At 33.5% G+C, this 21,753-nt stretch overlaps 1 protein-coding gene across 1 annotated transcript; it reads right to left on the reverse strand.

Annotated features, from left to right (window-relative positions):
- Positions 1–5,513: 5,513 nt before the first annotated feature.
- On the reverse strand, positions 5,514–21,481 carry LOC149411164 (uncharacterized). The gene is made up of 4 exons (XM_089647211.1): positions 21,339–21,481; positions 12,610–12,790; positions 11,406–11,582; positions 5,514–7,952 (listed from the first exon to the last, which is right to left on the reverse strand). The coding sequence occupies exons 2-4, from the start codon at positions 12,739–12,741 to the stop codon at positions 5,982–5,984; spliced, it is 2,280 nt and encodes a 759-aa protein (XP_089503337.1). The 5' UTR covers positions 12,742–12,790; positions 21,339–21,481; the 3' UTR covers positions 5,514–5,981.
- Positions 21,482–21,753: the final 272 nt, after the last annotated feature.

A 21,753-nucleotide genomic window follows, 5' to 3' on the forward strand; every position in this document is an offset into this window, starting at 1 on the left:
GAATAAAAATGTATCATTTCATAATTCGCCAGTTCGCTCCATTGCAGAAGGCGGTCGGACCTTTTTAGGTCGGGATATCAATTTACCGTCTACTCTAAACCATTATACAAAAATGTCCACCCGCGCTGGGTGATTTTTAATTCTGAGTGCTACGTGGCATCGTTGTAAATGAACTGAATGTTGCCAAATCTACCGTTTTGCTTCACCAAAGGCTCAAACAATACATAAAAATGTATATATTCGCAAACTGACACGAGGACGCAATACTATCGACGTAATGCGTGGACGCAGCACGGCCGTCGTTATGTATACAAAATAATATCTACTCGTGATCGGTCACGAGGATACAATACCATCGACGAAGCACTTCCACCGTTACGTATTCAATATAATAATATCTGTTTTTTATATCTAACTTAATTAGTTCAACCTCGAATTGTAATATTTTAATTAATGAGTTAAACTTATTACTATCATTAAGTTAAAAATAAAAATATATATATTTTTTAATATCTATTTCTTAACATCTTTAGCGTTAGAATATTTACTACATAATATTATGTAATATTTATGTAAGTGGCATCGTTGTAAATGAACTGAATGTTGCCAAATCTGGCGTTTTGCTTCACCAAGGACTCAAACGATACATAAAAATGTACGAATTCGCCAACGGCCATGGGGACGCAATACTATCGACGTAATGCGTGGACGCAGCACGGCCGTCGTTATGTATACAAAATAATATCTATTCGTGATTGATCACGAGGATACAATACCATCGACGCAGCACTTCTGTCGTTTCGTATTCAATATAATAATATCTGTTTTTATATTTAACTTAATTAGTTCAACCTCAAATTGCAATATTTCAATTAAGGATTTAAACTTATTAATACCATAAAGTTAAAAATAAAAATATATATATTTTTTTTTATTTCTTAACATCTTTGGTGTTACAATATTAAACAACATAATATTATATAATATTTCAATCACTTTTCTGATAAATCAGATGCTTGTGCTTAGGAGAGGACAACTATATATTTTTACATATATTTATATTGCAAATATTATTACAAAAACTCTTAATAACCTTACAAGAAAATACAATAAAAGTAATAAAAACAGGTTAGATATAAATAATACCAAGAAATGATACGCAGAAATATAATATGTGGAGTTTATTAAGCAGAATTGATTTGAAAGTACCTACACGGCACACACGCTCATGTAATCTATTTAAAGAAAAACACTGTAAAACCAATTCAAATAAAAATGCTTGTCTTAGAAGAATATGTTCAACATATGTATAGTAACATTCTCTCTGATTCTATCTTCAATGTAACCAAAATAAATTAAAAAACTCAATTTAAAATGTATTAAACGTGTACCAAACTGCATAAAATGTAATTATATTATGTAATGACTAATGACATATATTATGTTATAATAAGCTCCCTCTTGAATAACGTTATATTTTTTACAAAATAAAACCGTACTTTGTTTTAAACCACTTTATATTTATTTATCACAATATTTGTGTTCAATCCAAACCGGTCAACGAAATATAAATTAAAATAAAGTCTTTTAAAACAAAGTATTTGTTTCATTTTGTATAATGTCAAGCTACAAAGTGTTTGTTTTCTTCGATAAATTTAGTATTTTTTAGTTCTTGTAAGTATAGTGTTTAAATTTTTAGATACATAATAGAATAGTATATTGAGGAAATCTGTAATTGGTTTCTTAGTTAGGTAAATTACACATGTATTAATGAACCACATTGTAAACTGTTGATTTCCCTGAAATAAAATAAATAATATGAAACAATAAGAAAAATTATGAGGTGGTATTAGAGAATTTTAAGTCGATTTTCTTTGCAATTAAATAATAATTTAACAATAACTTTGTAAACACCACTTTTATTTTTTATATTTTGTTTCGACCGGGTTTCGCTACCACCGAATGTTCTTCAAAAAACAATATTGTTTCGTTCTTCGTTCGATAATGATTTCAATGTAAAATAGTGTGTTTGTGTAAACTCCGCTCATACGAGTTTTGAAAGCATAGTGTAGAGATATAATATAAAATAATAATCATCCTAGACATGAAGAAAAGTCAATAGGTGTTGCATATTAATTAAAAATTGATAAATGTATCCAAGACACTATCCAGATAGCATTTAGTTCGAGTTGAATCCTGCAATGATACATAAAGATAGCAGCCAATAAAAATATGCGTTAAGAAAATTAAGATTAAGTATGTTTTATTTTTATAGTGAATATCTCACAAGAGTCCCAACTGCTCCCGTCTGGAGCTAGTGAGACTATGGCATCCCCAATTGGGGTATATTGAAGGGGAAGAGTTGGGGAAGAGAAAGGTGGGGAAGTACCTGGCTATTCAGATCTAGTTACTAAACACGGCTAAAGCCACTTGGAGCAACGTTTCAATTCTGAATGGTGGTTTTACACCAGGGCGATACTGGGAGTAACTTCCACTCTGTTGGTAATTCTTAGTCGAAGTATATTACAGTAAATATGACCGAATCAGATAGGGACACATTATCTCAGTTGGTAGGGTCACGGCTCGGAAACCCAAAGGTCCTGGGTTCGAGTCCCAAATGTGACAGTGCCTTTTTCAGATTTTTCCGTTTCAGATGTTCGATTGAATTTCGCTAATATTGTCTTCATTAATTAAAAATAATACCTAATCTAGATCGGCCACTGGTACGCAATACTATCGATGTAATGCGTGGATATAGAGCACTACCATCGATATGTATTAAAAATAATATCTATTCGTGAACGGACGCAATACTACCAACGTAATGCGTAGACGCAGCACGATCGTCGTTATGCATTAAAAACCACGCATGATGCTTCTTAGTTCTGAGCATCAAGCGGCATCGTTGTAAATTAACCCAATGTTGCCAAATCTGATGATTTACCCAACCAAACGCTCAAATAATATACAACAATGTACTCGTGAATGGCCACGGGGACGCAGTACTATCGAAGTAATGCGTGGACGCAGCACGATCGTCGTTATGCATTAAAAACCACGCAGGACGCTTCTTAGTTCTGAATGTCAAGCGGCATCGTTGTAAATTAACCCAATGTTGCCAAATCTCATAATCATAATAATATATCAGCGTGATCGGCCATGGGGACGCAATACTATCAAAGTAATGCGTGGATGCAGCACGACCGTCGTTATGTATATTAAATAATATCTACTCGTAATCGGTTTCGAGGACGCAATACTATCGACGTAATGCGTAGACGCAGTACGATCGTCGTTATGTATTGAAAATTATTTCGACCGTCGTCGTATATTCAAAATAATATCTACTCGTGATCGTTCACTGGGACGCAATACTATCGACGTGATGCATGGAAGCAGCACGATTGTCATTATGTGTTAAAAATAGTATATTCTCATGAGCAGCTACGGGGACGCAGTACTATCGACGTAATGCGTGGACGCAGCAAGACTGTCGTAATGTATTCAAAATAATATCTACTCGCGAACGGCCATGGGGACGCAATACTATCGACGTAATGTGTGGATGCAGTACGACCGTCGATATGTATATAAAATAATATCTACTCGTAATCGGTCTCGAGGACGCAATACTATCGACGTAATGCGTAGACGCAGCAAGATCGTCGTTATGTATCGAAAATTATATTACTTCGTGGACGCGGCAAGATCGTAGAAATGAATAAAAACATACACTGCTCGATATATACATTGTGTAGCGAACCTGTCGGCAAAATGTCAAACGTTCAATATTCGTTTTCAGACATTCCGAGAGATTTTTTGCTTCCACAAAAATTTTTTCCATACGATTCTACATGGGGTAAGCATCGTTCTGGCCAATTTTGACGTCAAAACATTGCAGCGTCCGTATATCGGACGCTGTAAGTCGGTGGACGCTACAATGCTATGGAGTTTTTAGGGGTCGGACGCAACAAATGTAGCGGGATATATATATATATATATATATATATATATATATATATATATATATATATATATATTGTGAACAGAAGTGAACAGGAGGACAGGAAAATCAGTCAAGACACTGTCCTAGAGATAGACGGGCAGGCTATCTCCGTAAGATTGAGTCTTCCCACACCACCACGCGCGGCCACATGTGTACTATTGTGAACACGCACAGACAGAACAGTAGAACAAAAGGCATTTGCCTTGTGCGGAAGTTTCAATAAACGGTACCCGGAAGAGATCTGCAACATCATTAGTTATAGGCAGACTGATGGAACTTAAGCGCAAGCCAAAAACTAAGTTTGGTGATCGCGCTTTCGAAGCATCTGGGCCGAAGGCTTGGAATAAACTCCCTCCGGAACTAAGATCCCTAACAAGTCCAATAGAATTCAGGTGTAAACTAAAAACTCACCTTTTTAATATGTCAAACCCTATATACCATTCCTGAGAGAAAGTCCAATTATATCCAATTTTCCAATTATGTCCTTCCTTACTCCTGTATTTAAATTTCGCTAATAAACAATTAGTTTAATTAAGTTTTAATCTTAAGTGACCTACCAGGTAAGTATGGTTCTGTATATTATCTCCATCTATAGTTAGTAATAACATAAATCATTGTAGAAATGTATATATATTTGTACAGCGCCCTTGAGGTGATTTTGCACAAAAACGGCACTTACAAATCATCCTAATATTATTATTATCCTTAAAGAAACAGCAACAATGTTAGGCTACCTAAGACAATTTATTGGCAACTCAAAACAATATTTTTTTTAAATGTTTAAAAATGTTCAATGAACTCCCTTTAAAAGTCTTGCAGTTATTCGTGGGTTACGTGTAAATGTTGTGAAGTTCAAATAGATAATTAAATATTTTTATAGTAGTTTTAGAATAGATGTACACTAGATGTGAAATGTTAAATTTGATGATGATACACTTGGTAGACGATATTATTGCTCATTATCGACTAGCGTTGAAACACTTTGCAGCGTTTCGTTCCATGGTATGCGAAAACGTGAGATACCCGCTAATTCATTATTTTTTTAGTTTTGCGTTTTATTTAATCAATTGAATTACTTTGCTAATAAAGGTGAACCTAATATAATAAACCTCTCAATAAGCCATCCGAAGTTTAAATGCTAACATAACGAATTCTTTTTAAATTAAGCAGAAACAAAATCTTTTTTATACGATTCAATCAGACAAGGCAGAACAGTAAGTGATCAAACTGCTAATAGCTTACACGTATTAGAATACACACCAGAAATGTTGCGTGCCTATCGATTGGTACTCGACGAATGTAATTTTAAATGAGAAAATAATATAATACAATCGTGTTTATCACAAGGAAAATAGGATTAGGAGGAGGAGGCCTGGTACCAGGTGAATGTTGTTTCAATTGGAAGTTCTGATATTGGTCATCAATGTTCTGTAGGCACTATAGTTTATAAAAGTACGTGTAGTAAAACAAAATGTTACTTCATTAAGTGTAGTATAATATAAGTTATTTATATACATAGTCCTTCTCACTACGGCTAGGAATCCGTCAGAATCCGATCAGGAGATCCTCCTTCATAATTTTAATAATTTCCCATTTTTTATAATTTCATCATCTCTTCATCTCCACGTTTATTTAGCCATATGTTGGTGATGTTTAAACCTATTTATTTTCATTATATTTTAATAGTATTTATAAGGGCATTGTATAATTTTGTAACGTCGCGGTCGGTGGTTTTTCCATACTTTCAAAATTGTGTACGGTGAAATTTCTACGATGCAACACAAGAATAGTAAAAATCCACAAAAAAACTGTAAAGAAAAAATAAGTAGGCGTATAATTAAATGAAGCCAAAATGAAATAAGTAGTAAAATTCAAAGACGGCGTTGAACAGAAGAAATGAACGATTTTTAAAAATTTATTCATTTAAACACGCGTAGATTTAATTCTGTCATTACTGAAGCTGTTGTCTCAATTTTCAGTTGTCTATCAAAAGTTGCTTTTGACGCTCTTCTTCTTCTCGATCATATTTAAGCTTCTCCTGTCGTTCGACTTCTTTGTGATGCCAGTCCGCTTCTTCCTGTAAACGTTCGACCTCACGTTGTTTCCATAGTTGTTCTTTTTTATGTTTTTCTTTATCAAAATTCTCCCCAATTTCTTCATTCTCAGTTTCTAACGGAGCATGATCCTTGCTTATCTGCTCAAGTAGTTTATAAAATTGGTTATATCTTTTCTCTTTTTCATCTTTTGCCTTGGCTATTCGTTGCATCTCAATCAGCCCTCGACGATTGCATTCCTTAAGCAGTTCAAGAAGGAAAGGTGTACTAGTGGTTCCAGATTCGACTTCATAATCCGAATCATAATTTGAGTCTTTGTTGCTTATCGTCATTTGTGAGCTTCTTGGGGTTATTTGTTCTATTCCGTTGTCTTCTTGAGGCTGTTCGAAAGTTTCTTGTTTCTGGATTCTAAAACTTTCATCATCAACTTCGTTGCCTCTTTGATTTATATCTGATTTTTCATCTTGTTTCTCGATTCTAGAACTTTCATTATCAACTTCGATGTCTCTTTGATTTATTTCGGATTCTTCATCTCGTTTCTGGATTCTATAACTTTCATCGTAAACTTCGATGTCTCTTTGATTTATTTCGGATTCTTCATCTCGTTTCTGGATTCTAAAACTTTCATCGTAAACTTCGATGTCTCTTTGATTTATTTCCGATTCTTCATCTTGTTTCTCGATTCTAAAACTTTTATTATCAACTTCGATGTCTCTTTGATTTATTTCGGATTCTTCATCTTGTTTCTGGATTCTAAAACTTTCATCGTCAATTTCGATGTCTCTTTGATTTATTTCGAATTCTTCATCTTCATGATTCTGCTTTAGCTCACTGAAAAGCAGTTTGTTTGATTCGCCTACTTCTTCCGTATCGTAACGTTCTATTACTACAATACTTTGATGATCTAGTTCCAGTTTTTGTACTGTAAGATGCATTTCATTAAATACCTCTTTTTCTAGGACCTCCTTTTTATTTTTTAGAAGTTCTTTTTCTCTATTACATTCATCATCTTGTTTCTTATCGTATGAAACTAATTCTTCTTTTATCTCTAATTCCTTTAATTCGGGTTCTCCATTTTGATCGTCTTTTTCTTTCACATTGAGATGCAGTTCCAATGGTTCAATTTTATAATCTTTTGCCGGCTCTGTTTCTTTTTGTTCTTGTTCTTGCCCTCCGAGCTGTGCCACATTTAAGTCGTTAGCTTTATCCAGTCGATACTGATTTTCATTGACTTTTACCACGTCCTCGTTTTCTTGCTCTATGAGTTGTTCCTTAGTAAACTCACTAGTTTCATTTATCTCATCAATTTGCTGTTGATTGGAGCAGTTTTCAGAATCGTCAATAGTTTCGTGTTGTATTTCTTTTTGTTTAATTAGTTCAATCTGGTTATTTATGTCAGGTTTTTTGTGTTCTTCTACGTCTCCTTGTTTTTTCTTTATTGAATCTTGATATCTTGCTTCAATCTCATCATCTGCTTCCTGTTGTTTTTGCTGCAAGAGCTGAATTTTACTTATATCATCAGCTTCTTTCACAAATTTCTTTGGAACCGCGTTCTGGACAACCCCAATATCGGATATAGCTGCATCACGTTTAATTTTAAGAACACAAGTGTTATGTTGGAGAAACTTGTCTTCTAGTACGTTGACTGCTTCACGTTCGCCTATGAGAGACTTATTATTATGTTGTTCTTGTTTTAGTGATTCTTGATTTATCGGTTCAATCAGATTGTGGAGTCTTGGGGTTTGTTCGGCATGCGGCGGTTGTGTAGATAAGATTTCCTGTGCGTCTTCTATTTTCCCGGGGGAGCCGTGCTTGATTGTCCAAATGAGACCGAGAATGAGGCGATGGTTTCCATCTACTATATCTTCAGCACCAATGGAGGGTAATGGAACCTGCAACCGTAAAATAAGCTATAATGTATAAACAATTTTAAAAAATCCAACAAAAAACTTAAAAACAAAAAGTTGTATCGAAAAACAAATAGACGATGTCTTTCTGAGACTTCGCTCATCCCTAAATTTTCCATCCCTTTCTACTGGCCTGTAACCTACTGCACCTATAAAACTCTTTTTCCTGCAGTCACCTCCCAAAAAGGGTTTATGTAAAAAAGTTTATATGTTTAAGTACTAACGCACTGGCAGACTGCAGCCTGCAACCTGGTGCCGGGTGGCAATTGTCCGATTATTTCAATCAATATATTGACTGTGGTTTGTTAAAACTCTTCAAGCCACGAAATGAAAAGAACAAAAAAAAATATTTTTTCTAAAAATAAAAAATTTTGCAATCCTATTTTTATAATTATGAGAGATTTGAGGGTTGAGTAATTTCATCTACGGTTTTCTCGAAATAACCTTAAATAATGTACAAATATATGTACTTTTTAATATTAAAAATGTCTTAATCAGCAAAATATACTTTGGGTTGTTGTATTTTACATGAAAACATGAATTAAAGCTTCAATGTATATCGTTATTAAATTGTCTCCGAATTGATAAAATTAATTGTTCATCTTTGAATTTGAATAATAATTACTTATTTTGTTTTTTTTTTTAATTCTCAAAAAAATTACGAAATTTAAGTTATTTTAATTTTATTTTTAAGTTGACGAATACATTTTCTAAAATTATTTAAAATGTGCCACTATCGATTTGCCGCCAAAACGACATGTTCGTTTTTATTCGTGAATTCGGTAGCGTTGACGCCACGCCGGGCAACGTTGGTGACAACCACCCAGTAGCGGTTCTATGTCATAATGATGTTGTAGCCAATTGGAACCATTTCGAAATGTGCAGTTTTTCAAATCAATTATGAATGAAAATTTAAAAATTAAGCATTGATAATAAATTGTACAATGATCAAAATCAAAAAAATAATCTTTAAATCCTTCGCGCATTTTAAACGTGGTTTGCGAAAATACCCCATTAACGCATTGAAGGGTGTCCGGTCAATCCTTTCAACATGGTAGCCATGTTTGATAGTACTTTTTCACTCCACAAGAGAGCTTGAGCTTTCAACTAGTAAATAAATAAATAAAATAAAAAAGTTTCACAAATATGTTAAGCGAATAATTTACAATACCCTAATATTGTTAATATAATAAAATACTTTTTGTATTAAAACCACGAGTTTATAATATTTTTTAGAACCGACCGGTTTCGCTTTACTCAAGCATCTTACAGATTAGTAATAATTTGTACCCTGAAGATGCTTGAGTAAAACGAAACCGGTCGGTTCTAAAAATTATTATAAACTCGTGGTTTTAATACAAAAAGTATTTTATTTTATTTTATTAAATATGTGAAACCACAAAGTGATTGCTTTCTACAATAATACCTAATATTGTTATTTAATCTGAAAAACAATATACTCCCGAAATACATGTTTAAGAATGTAAATTTTAATTTCGCAATACATGGCTACACCACGAGAAACTGTGGAGATTTTAGACTTCCAAAAACAAATTTGTCGGGAGCTCAAAATAATCTCTATTTTAAATTATTATTATATTCTTAATGAGCTACCGACAGATGTTAAAAAAGCTAAAAGCCTTGCAGCTTTTCATGGGTTATGCCCAAATACTATAAAAAATAAGTTTTAAAAGTATATAATAGTTTTTTTATAATCTAAAACTATAATTTTAAAACAAAGGCGTAATTGCGTTTCTCTGTAAAAACAAAAGATTTATTAACAATACGTATTTACAACTTCTAACCATCACATTATCTGTTAACAAAAGTTCACTCACCTGTAAAAACAAAAGAAACAACATTTAAAGCCCTTATTTCAGGTTTCTTAATAATGTGAGATATTATATTCAGGTGTATTCGGTGTATTTAATTAAATAATGATGGCCCTTTTACTTTTATATTTCGCTTTAATTCGCTAACGTCAAAGCTGTCAGCAGTGACATCTAGTGGGCCACCAACTAACTTGTCGGTAACGCGGCAAATTCAAACTTAAGGAAAGCACTCCAAGGGCCCGTTCCCACTTCCGTTTTCAAATCGGAGGCGGGTCCCGTTTTAAAAACGGATGCCCTAGTGGCTGTAGTGGATGTATGGAGCTGTTCACACTTGTCCGACACGATTTGAAAACGGATCCGACATTTTTTGTCGGATGGCTCGTCTACGCAGCGCGTCCGTTTTCAAATCGTGTCGGAACACGCTCGCTCATAGTGTTGTATGGAGCTGTTCACACTTGTCGTCCAGTCGTTCCGGCAGAGTCCCCGCCACACCCCGACCCCTCCCCGCCCGCTCCCTGTCGCAAGGAAGCAGGCACGCTGCGTGCTTGTATTTGGTTATTTTGTTAAGTAAATAAATCAAAACTACAATAATGGATAAGGAAATAAATCCCGAAAATTTAATACCACTGGTCGAAGAAAGAGTATGGTAATATTTTATCTTTAACCAAATAAAAACAAAACACTTGGTGTACACAACTTTTGTACATCAAAATTTTTATTTTTATTTTTTTAAGTTTACTTTTTTTAAATTTTAAAGCTTTAATGAGATGCACGGAAGAGCTTATTATTTTAATAAACACATAATAAAAAATATTTGAGTTGTTATTGTTTTCTTACTTTAAAATATCGATAGCCTTTCTTCAGGACAAATGCACTTTCTCAATTTTGTGTTTTGATATGTTAAGTTCTCTGAAACTCATTCCAGTAGATGGTTAAAGGAAGTGATAGACATTCTCTTAAGCCATTAAGCGCCCTTGAGGTGATTTTTCATGGTGAAAACGGCGCTATATAAATAATCCAATCATTATTATTCTAAAATAATTAAAGAACTTTAGTTCATCACTTCTCAACTCACCAATTAACACTTGGAAAATTCGTACAGAAAATCATTCGGCTATGATTGGGTGTATTTAAATAAGTAAAATTTTCTTTTCACTTTTTTCCTTCTTTTTAATGAGTACAACATGACAACAAGAGCTTCATCGTCGTCCATTGCGCACCATTACTGAAGAATGAGCAAATAACATGTTTTTGTTGAATCGACAATTATTTTTTTTCGTAGAGTATGGTCCGTTTTTAAAACGGTAGTGTGAACAGGGCCATTGGCCATCCGTTTTTAAAACGGGACCCGCCTCCGATTTGAAAACGGAAGTGGGAACGGGCCCTAAGTGGTTTTCTTTACAAGTATTTTAAAGTGTCCTTAATGACATAGAAATAAGTTGTTAAAAGGTTTATACTAGATATAAAAATGTATTTTTTTATAACTAAATAAAAAACATAGAAAAAAATTATTAAATTATATTCAACGGGCTCTGAAGACCCAGTTCTGGGATCTTGGGTGGTTAGTTCTCCATTGACTGTTGATTTAAATCTAATATTATCGTACCTTAGTGCGGAGAAAGGCCAGACACTTGTTGATATTTTCAATGTGGTGCATCCGGCTCTTGCCCCTGGGAAGGCGGGAGAGGCGGGTAAACTTCTCCGCGAAGACCAGCTCCAGTAGTCTGGTCAACTTCTGTCCATCGGACAGGTCCAGGAACAGGTCTTCCACTTTCATCCCCTCCTATAATACAAACACAGGATTTAGTTATTGTCTTTACGCAAAATAGATGGGACTATGGCATCTTCAATTAGGGTTGTGAAGTGAGGTTGAAGGGTGGAGAAAGGAAGGAGGAGATGGTGAGTAAAAACGCTGCATAGTCTCCATCCTCTATTTCACCGAAAGTCACAACGGTGCTGCCAAGGTCTTTTTTCTGTGTGAGGATATTGTGTCAGCGCTTTATTAGCAGCAGACACATACCTGGACGGCTAACGAACCTCGTGCTGGCGCTGTTGGTAGACGCGGTGGACTCTCTCGGTGCAGCAGCTGGTCCAGTTTCTTCACCACCTAGGATTATTGCTGCAAAGCCTCCATCACCTATATTCGTGTCACTTGTTCCTGTACTTCATTGTACTTAAATTAACTTCACTTTCTTTTTGGATTATTTATATTTTTTGTAATTCCTGCATTAACTGTAAAGTGCCCCTGAGGTGATATCTCACAAAAGCGGCGCTATACAAATTATCTAAAAAATAAATACACTGAAAGAGCTAAGCATCCAAATCAGGTACTTTGGACACGTCACTTAACAAACATATATTCTATGGCTTATTACGTCAACTTATTGACTAACCACATCTACCAATGAAAAACTCTGTCTTTGGAAAAAATGTTAACAGCTGAGTACTGGCTGAGTGGTACATCTATAATTGTTTGATATTTTGATCTCGAACTACGCCATTTTCGGGTAGTTTTTGCGGATTTTAATGTATTGTTTTTGTACAATATTAGCGAGATGTTCGTCAGTTTATGGCTCACATTTCTCAAACGGAAGCAAAAGGTCGAGTGGTTCGTTATGAAAATACGCATTGCCAACGCTTAATCTTGACATCTCGAACACAAAATAGAACACATGTTTGTAGAATTGTTTACAGAAGGAACTACTTTGTGGCTTATCAAGGATTGAGCGGCCGATTTAGCGAGGAATGAGAATACGGACTATAGGCATATAATTTAACGAATTCGAATGTATGTAATAACAGATCCTTACCTCTTTTATAATGGAGTTAATCCATATGGTATACTCGTTTTTCTGACTGTTTTCTCGTTCATCTTGCAATGACTTTACAAGGTTGGATGTTTTCTTCTTCAAGTCTACGATGGGGGTTCTTCTATTCAGCATATTCTTGTTATGAATCCAGACTAGTCTTCTGAAATAGTTGAAGCGAGTTCTGTTGAAAATAAAGAAATAACATTCATATTGGTTGATTCACCATTTGGTTCCTTAGAACGGGCAATCTGCCTAGCTGAAAACTAATATAGACCTGACAAGACATACAAAACGTACCTGTACACATTTAAATAAAGTACACATGGATTATGTACGATATTGATAAATTGATAAGTTTAATGCTTACACATTATCAGGGCTGGAATGTACTGAAACTAAAAAAAACTTGTGAAATTGCATGAATCATGTATTTCATCAAAACAATATTCAGAAATAAAAAAATATTACTGGTGTAAATATCTGCAATTTAACATTCCTTAATTTATTGAGATGTAGCAAATTTGTAGCTTGGTCCCTAGCAATTTCTTCATTAATTTTCTACTGTTTTGTCAGTTCGTAAATATTCTTTGTATAGTGATAATATTGGATTATTGTCAGTAAACAAATGTAGTAAAAATGTAAAATAAATAAAATCTTCTGAAACGTTTGCGTTTCCGTAGTTGATAATTTAAATGAAATAAATAAAAATAATTTTTATTTTATTTTTTGGAATAAGTAAATTAATTGAGTTCAAATTGTAATATTTAACTATTTATTTATTTCATGTACATTCAGGACAGTGGCGGCCAGTAATTTTTAGTAACTAAGCTAACCTAACCTAACTACCTACTAGCAAATTTGACTATCGAACAAGATGCAATTACTGATAAAAATAGTACTTTAAATTAACGCAACGTCAAAATTAAATCGGAAATCGAAAGATACAGTAATAATAAGTCGTTTTTTGTACGGTGGATGCTATTGCTGTATGCGTATTTTACATTAAAAGACCAAGGCAGGCCTAATTGTTTGTTGGATGCTATTGTTGAATGCGTATTTTACATTCAAAGACCAAGGCAGGCGGAATTGAAGCCGAATGCGTGAAATTCTAATACTTTTCGCACGGAGAAAAATGACTCTTGTTAGTTTATTAAGAATTTCTTCAAATTATTGACAATTCCGGTTAAAAGCGGGATTGCAGACCTTATGAATGAATGAAAAGGTTTCCTGATAAACTTTTAGTAATTTACGAATATATTATCACGATATCGGCAAATATTTAAATTTTGAAATATTAACGCATATTTTAAAATCAAAAATCTAAAAGGTAATTTTATCTAATTTTTTTAATTTCTAAATTTTTTTAAAGAAATATTTTGGTGATTTTCTCAACTACCATACTTGGCTCGTTCATACTATTTTCACGTTATTTATGTTCTATACTTTCATACTATTTTTATATTCTACTGTATTCTTCCATATTTCCTTATATTACTAGTCATTTACATTATTTTATGTTCTTAAATATTCTTTAATAATATGCTCTTTTATATTATTTTATATTCTCTCACATTCTTTATGTTAATGTATAGAAAATCGACCACCATAACACGGGCATGTGCCTAGCATGGCGGTCGAAAAATCCTCAATGCATGAAACAAACAATTCAATGAATAAAGAAACTTAAAAACTTTAAAAAACTGATGTAAGTAAATACATACTACTACTACAAATGACTGTTGACTTGTAATAATAATAATAACTGTTTATTCCAGAATGTATGCAGGGATAGTGCAATGCAAAACATTTCATATTTTGAAATAATATATAAAATAATTAGAATAAAACGAAATAATAATACATAGATTGGCACAAAAAATGAGGAATTGAAGTGAAAAAAGATAAACACAAAAATGTGTGCAAGCAGCCGTTTATGGAGGCTATTAGAAAATCTCCCGTCTCCAGAGGGGCCATCAGGGGGGACTCCATCCAGGCAACCATTGAAGTGATGATTGTGTTATTTCATTGACATAGTCTTCGCCATAAGCTTCCCATATGGTGGCGGAGAAGCGCTTTAGTATCTCCGTAGGCGGAATAGTTGGCGATACGCATTATTGTAAGCGACTTTTAGCTTATGGCGTTGGGATGCAATGAAATCTAGCCACAGTTCTGACGTGTACAGCGATGTGCAGAATGCGTTGAATAGAATCCTTTTGACATTTGTACTGCAAAAGTGCCTTGACAGAATACCTGCTCTAACGGATATCGCTTCTTTGTTTTTCCATATCCTCGATGTCTTTCAGGTCGTCTGTGATAATATGTCCTAGATATTTGACGCTATGACTAACATCCATTTTCCTTCTGTCTAGCCATAATGAAGGTGTTTGCATGATTTTGTTTTACATTTGAAAACAATAACGATTAATTTGGACGTATTTTATACAAGGTTATGATTTTTTGCAAAATCTTCACATATTTGGAGTAGTTTCATTAGTGCGCTAAGTGACTGAGCTAGAAGAACTATAATATCTGCGTAATTAATATTGTTTACACATACTCCTTGAACATGGCAAACTAATTTTGAGTTATTAAGTCTTTGAATTAGTTCATCAGTGTACATATTGAAAAGAGTTGCTCCTTGACTTAAGCCACTTTTCAAATAAAATGGGTAAACTCGCCAGACCATTTCACCATATTTTCTTGGTGCGTGTGCAAAATTCAAAGAATCGCTATTATATCTTCCTAAACTGCTCTTAAGAAACATATATACATATTTCGGTGTATTTTATCTAAGATGTGATGTGTTTTAATAGTTAATGTTTTGACGTAGCAATGTCTCATCAAAAGTTGTAATAAGTGTGTTGTACATTTAAGGGGCAATAAAAATTAATATGCCTTTGGGCTAATCTGGATTTGGAATGGGCTACTGCAAATTCACAAGTGCCATGTTGTTAATCGAAAACATACGTTATCCTATGGTTAAGCTATCAAGAGGATGGTAAAATACCCCTCTAGTAAAATAACTTCGATCTTACACACAGCACGGAGTAAGGAGTTCATAAATATCCTTGTGATTTTTTTTTAAATACGCATTTAGTTAATTGAGCTGAGGTTAAAATGGAATATTTTAATCTTCTGAAAAGATGTTATTTTATTTAATGCATGTTTTAAGAAAGTTTTTTGCAATAAATTTTTGAGTGTTGGATGTGAAATGCTTGATTTAATCGCGTGTTTCTCATAGATATGAGGTCGTTAATCATAAGGTAAGTCATTTCGTTGAACCAATAAGCTGTGCAAATTTAATGATATCAGAGCTAAACTTTAAAAAAAATTGTTTATAGTTTTGCAATTTGATGATTAAACATTATTTGTGTACTTCTGGGTAAACCAAGCAATTTCTCAAGGTCTTAAAAGATTGGTTTAGGCGCTACGACTTATCTTTCGCTTTATCGCATCCGGAAAATCCAATCGGTTAAAACGAAACAAATACCCAAGGTCATATCAAAGAAATGAAGGAGGTATTATTTTCACGATAAAACGGAGTGTATAGTGTTTACACATGTTACAACACTTTGAATACGTTTTTTAATTCGAATTTGAAAACTTGACTTTTTCATAGAATAATTGGTGAACATATAATAAGCATAGAAGAAAGTTATTTTATCTTCGTAAGGCGCAGTTCGTTTTCGATTTTTCCGCCGTGAGGTGCAATCCAATAACTGGTGATACACATAACCATAGTAAGACAAAATTCTCTGATACGTTTCTGTAAATTTCCTGCCGCAAAGTCCGTAATAATTGTGAGATAAAGATTGCTAGTTTTAATTTCAAACACGAAAAAAGTTGAAAAAAAAGATTACCCCAAACATTTTTAACCAAAACGACGAAAAATTTCAAAGAATTAAAAAATAGCAGTTTTTAAAGAATTTACAAGAAAGCTTTCACTTCACTTTTTTATCTCGTTGATACAATTAAAAATTATCATAATATTTCCCAGAGAATAACCGAAAAAATCTGACATTTTGTGTTATATATAATCATTGATTTCTCGTCTTATTTATAACTACACATGGATAAATTATTTATTTAACGCCCAGAGGGCTTTTACATGTAGGTAATACAATTTTGATGATAGACAATTTTGAAACATGAGAAAGAAATAATAAAAATAAAATTACATTAAAAAATAATATATGCAAGAAACAAAAATAAAAAGAACAAGAACATAAATTTAAAAAATACTGCGATTTGACTGGTTTACAAAAATACAACTTCCATTTAGGAATAGTGTTGAAATAAATCTTTTACGTGATCCACAAAATTAGCAAAGTTAATATTTAATATATCGACATCACGACATTTCCCATGGTGTGGAACCGTTGTATTGGGGAGTTTGCAATGTAATTGCGCTTATGTGTGTTGCAGAGGAATAGTGTATTTTGTCGTGTTGTTATTGTAGGTATTCGTAAGATAAAACGTTTTCGTCTTATAAAAAATATTTTCATTCTCGTATTTCAAATTCAAAATTAACAATATCATCTTGAAACTAATTTTCCGCTATTTTTGGCAAAAGTTGTTTCAGAATATTCATTTAGACTTATAAAAAGTTATTGTATCCCATATAAATAAAAAATACTATCTAGGTTACAAAACAATTTCAATAGAAAATTTGTTTCAATTTAAAAAGGTAGAAGCCAAAAATATGGGAAAAATTAGTTAATTCTGAACTTGAAATATTAAATTGACAAATATGACGCTTAATAAATAAGTACCAATGTTGAAGTGGTTTAGTGGACCTGTCCCGGTAAGATTCCTATTCCTTTTATTTTGCTGTGTTTTGTTCTGTTTCATGTTTCGCTTAGATTTATTAATATTTTATTTTTCTTCAATGATAAATTACATAGTATAACTGTAACGTGTTCTATTACATGCAAATGAACTGTAAATCAAGTCCACAAGAAAACGACAATATAAAGCTCATTCAATTGGGTTTGAAAATCACGGAAAATGTGGAGTGATGGAAAAGGCCTATTTTGAATACCCATGAATCACTGCAATAGGACTCTCGACGAACTTGCACTGTTCACCATTTCCTCCAAAACGAGATAATCTTCAATATGATTTTGATATTTGCACACAGAGCACAAAGCGTGTGAATAATACAACGAGGACACGACGATTGCACCTTCTTGCTACACGACATGAATACGAATGTTGTACTTGCGACAATTTACAATGCAACAAATCATCTTCTTCTTTCCAAGTGTGGGTAAGGCTGTTTTTAAGGAAGGATATGGATAGTAAGTATGATAGTATATGATGGGAAAAATGGTAGGTATTATCGAAAACTGTTTCAATACTACACAATAACATTTAAAATAAGTTCTAAAAAAAGAAAAGTTCTAAATTTTAGATGTTCAAAAAGAAAAAAAAGCATTATTTTTATAAGCAATAATTATTAGCCTGAAACACTCACCCACATTGAAAAATCTCCTGATAAAAGATACATAACGAAAACGGGACTTGAACCCTTGAAGTTCGTATCTTCACCAAAAAAATGTAGACAATTTGTCTCGACGCCATCTAGTGAGAGAGTTAACACTTACAATTCCTTTCTCATATAAAATAAAGTTGGTGTTTTCAGGTGAAAAAATGTAATAAGCAGTAATTGTTGAATGAAACACTAGTATATATTGAATTATTTCGCGGATAAGAGATAAGCCGCCATAGCTCAGTGGTCAGAGCTGTCGACCGGAAATCGAAAGGACACGGGTTCAAGTCCCGTTGGCGTCATGTATCTTATATCAGGAGTTTTTTCAATGTGGAGTGTTTCAGGCTAATAATTATTGCTTATGAAAATAATTGTTACCCTTTGTGCTATGCATAAAAAAACTTGTCTTAAACATTAGTTTACCAAAAAAATAATAATCAAAAAAAGCATGTTAAAAATTTATTGAAATTATTAATTTTTCGTTATTACGAATTGTACAATAATCTGGAAGTCGGCGAATTATTTATCGGAATCCTGATAGATAATAAGTTAAGTTCATGTAATATTTGTATTTAAATATGTTGGACAAATGTGACATAGAGTGTTATCACTAAATGATATGATAATCTGATAATATAAACATCAGAAGCCGAGTGAATAATTAAAAATGTATGTAGGTAATATTTCATTGCGAATTATTTTTTTCACTGATGTATTTTTTAAATGATTGAAGTTAAATTTTTAAAATATTTTCCGTCTAATTTAAAGTATTGTATTATTTTTTATAGCACGATTTCATAACAGAATTAATTATTTAGATTAGTGCTTCGTGAAAACGAACCCGATATGAAAAATGAATGTAATTGCCCAAGAGATGGTTGGAATTCTTATCCCGGTTGCAATGTACTGGTGTCTTTGGTATCATTTTAACAGTCGATAAAATTATTTATTTTTGGAATTGCAACCTTTTTTTCTTATTCCAAAAGTAACTAGACAAATACGACAAATCTGGTTCCAAATGGGTCCCGTTAACTGGAACTGCAGTAACAACCTATCATAAATATCTAGTGACGCGTTCTGACGTTTTAATGTTAGTTGATTAAATTTTATTCATCAACAAGAAAACGATTGAAAAAAACTTGATCAACTTTTTACAAGATCAACACGAGGGTTCACGCTAACAAACCAACTAACTAACCATCACGCCGTTTCCCCGCAGGGATAGGCAGAGAGGACGGACCGCCAAACAACTCGGTCTTGGCACACACTTCTTGCCTCATAAATACTCTTCTATTATTATGACTCTTGACATGGCCCGACTTGAGTATCTGATTCACTTGATCGTGCCATGTCTTCCTCGGGCGTCGCCGACTTCTGCTACCATTTGCATCATATATCCTCCTTACACTCCTTTCTTCGCTCATTCGCTCTACATGCCCAAACCATCTAAGCGTCCCTTTCTTAATCTTACTCAATACGCTTACATCAGCCTTGCACTCTTTGCGGATCTCCAAATTTTTCACACGATCATGCATGGTTTTATCACATATACGCCTCAGGGATCTCATTTCAACAGCATTCAGTCTACTTTATCCTTCCTCTGCCAGTTCCATGCCTCACTTCCATACATCAAAGTAGGTACCAGCACTCCATTGTGGACTGCTAACTTCGCTTCTTTGAACATTTTTTTATTAGCGGCTACTGCGTTCAGTCCTCCATTAATGGAGTAACCTGCATTTACTATTGCCCTTACCCCTTACTGCACACTGTTTTCGTACTCTCTCTTTCAACACCATTACTTTAGACTTGTAGTTATCCTGGTGTACTAATGAAAGTCTCAGTTTATTTGAATTAGAGCGTTTATTGAAGGAAACATTCTAGCGAATGCGCGAAATACACCTGGCCAAACTCGCAAAGTATTGTCATAGGTAGCTTGCTTTGGCGTCGCTAGTGTGTAGCTCGTAGGCAGGTAGCTGGTATTGTTTACCTTGCGCAATTAATTGTGCCTGTCAAAATGTCTCGAAATTTCGTAGCCCATGCATTCTAAACCTGTCGGCTTTCTAGAACACTCTAGCAGTATCGATCGCTATAGCCTTACTTACATTCATCGTTAACTTATTCTTCCTACATAATTCGTTCATCCTAGACACGAGAGACTGTAGATCTTCCATACTGTCCAATGGTTCACGCTAAACTTGTAAATATAATTTCTAGTGTCATTCAACCGAGAAACTATCAACTAAAATTGCAACTTCTGAACGACGCATAAACCCAACATAGTGAAACATTTGATTCGTTAAAATACCTTCGATTACGATCGAATTTCTCAGTAGGGTTTTAATTTGTTAATTTTCTCATAATTATTTATAATCGATGTCTTAATATCGTATCAGCAGCCGAAAAATAACAGAAGAATCATCAGAAGAACAAAAATTGAAAAATATGAGAACCACTATCTCAACGTCGCGTCGTCCCAATATGAAACGCAAACTCTTTTGTGTTTGTCGAAAGACCGATAGGAAAGCTATTCGCCAAAACCGGTTAAGGCGATGCACTACGTCGTGTAATATTTTAAATTGAGCCGCTATCAATAACAACCCTTACGTAGATTGCGATAAGGTTTAAATTCCCGCTTAACACCATCCGCCTGTTTTGATTTATGCAAGAAAAAAACATGGCCAAAAAGTGCCTTTTATTTTGTTTTGTGGATGTTCAGGCATACCTAAATATTTAATTTTTTTTAATAACTATAAATTTTCCACATAATACAATAAAATCATAACCGAAAATGGGTTCGTAAGAAGGAGATTTTGAACTTTAAAGCAGTTTTCATAGGCCTTTACATTATTTTTTCTGGGCTTATAAAAAGACTTATCTAAAAATACTCGATTTTTTCAAAGGCCAAGATGTATTCTACTCGCAGTATTTAATTGAATCATCTGAAACATTTTTGGCGACCAAATTTTCAAACCAAAAACACATGATTTTGCATTACTACGTATGGCACAGGTTACTCGTAAACCGGCCATCTTTTTCAATGATTTTAAAATGAAAATAATTACAATATATAAAGTATGTATGTTTGATGTTACATCAAGTGTTACTTTATCATTGTTACTTTATCTCTTTTTTTCCGAGTGAAAATAGAAAGAAAAACGAAATTAATGGAAATAAAAATGTATCTACTGTTCCACACCCATAAGAAAATGAAATATGAAAAAAATAAGTTTTTACTCACACAACTGGGTACTGCAACTCCAAATGTGTCAAAAAATCAGCAGATCTATTGCTTTTAATGTAATTATCACATTATAGATTATGTTTGAAACATTTGATTGAAAACTAACGTGAAGTAATCAAAATATTCTAACTACTGCCTACTTGTTCTGCCAAAGACACGATAACAATGTGTGTAAAAATGTTTATTCGGATTAGGGAAAACCAATTTTTTTAGATGTTATGTATGTGTGCGTGAAAATAACTTATCTTATCGAATTCAACTGATAAGATAAAATGCAGGTAATGCATTAGTTGCTTGAAAGATTATCAAATTCTTGTGAATGAAAATTATCGATGTAGATAATAATATATTTTGTGTACTACGACGCACGTTACTTTGTGTTGTGTGCAGATATCTCATACGAGATGCACTA

Source organism: Hesperophylax consimilis, chromosome 26 (genome assembly GCF_061612785.1).
Source record: "Hesperophylax consimilis isolate HC1 chromosome 26, BYU_Hcon_1.0, whole genome shotgun sequence".
NCBI lineage: Eukaryota > Metazoa > Arthropoda > Insecta > Trichoptera > Limnephilidae > Hesperophylax > Hesperophylax consimilis.

Bases quoted from the DNA above. Each gene is read 5' to 3' on its own strand.
- LOC149411164 (XM_089647211.1), bottom strand. From the start codon at position 12,741: ATGCTGAATAGAAGAACCCCCATCGTAGACTTGAAGAAGAAAACATCC. The intron at 11,583-12,609 runs GTAAGGATCTGT...TTTGTATTATAG, and splicing joins TTAACTCCATTATAAAAGAG to GAGGGGATGAAAGTGGAAGA. The intron at 7,953-11,405 runs GTACGATAATAT...TTACGGTTGCAG, and splicing joins TGGCCTTTCTCCGCACTAAG to GTTCCATTACCCTCCATTGG.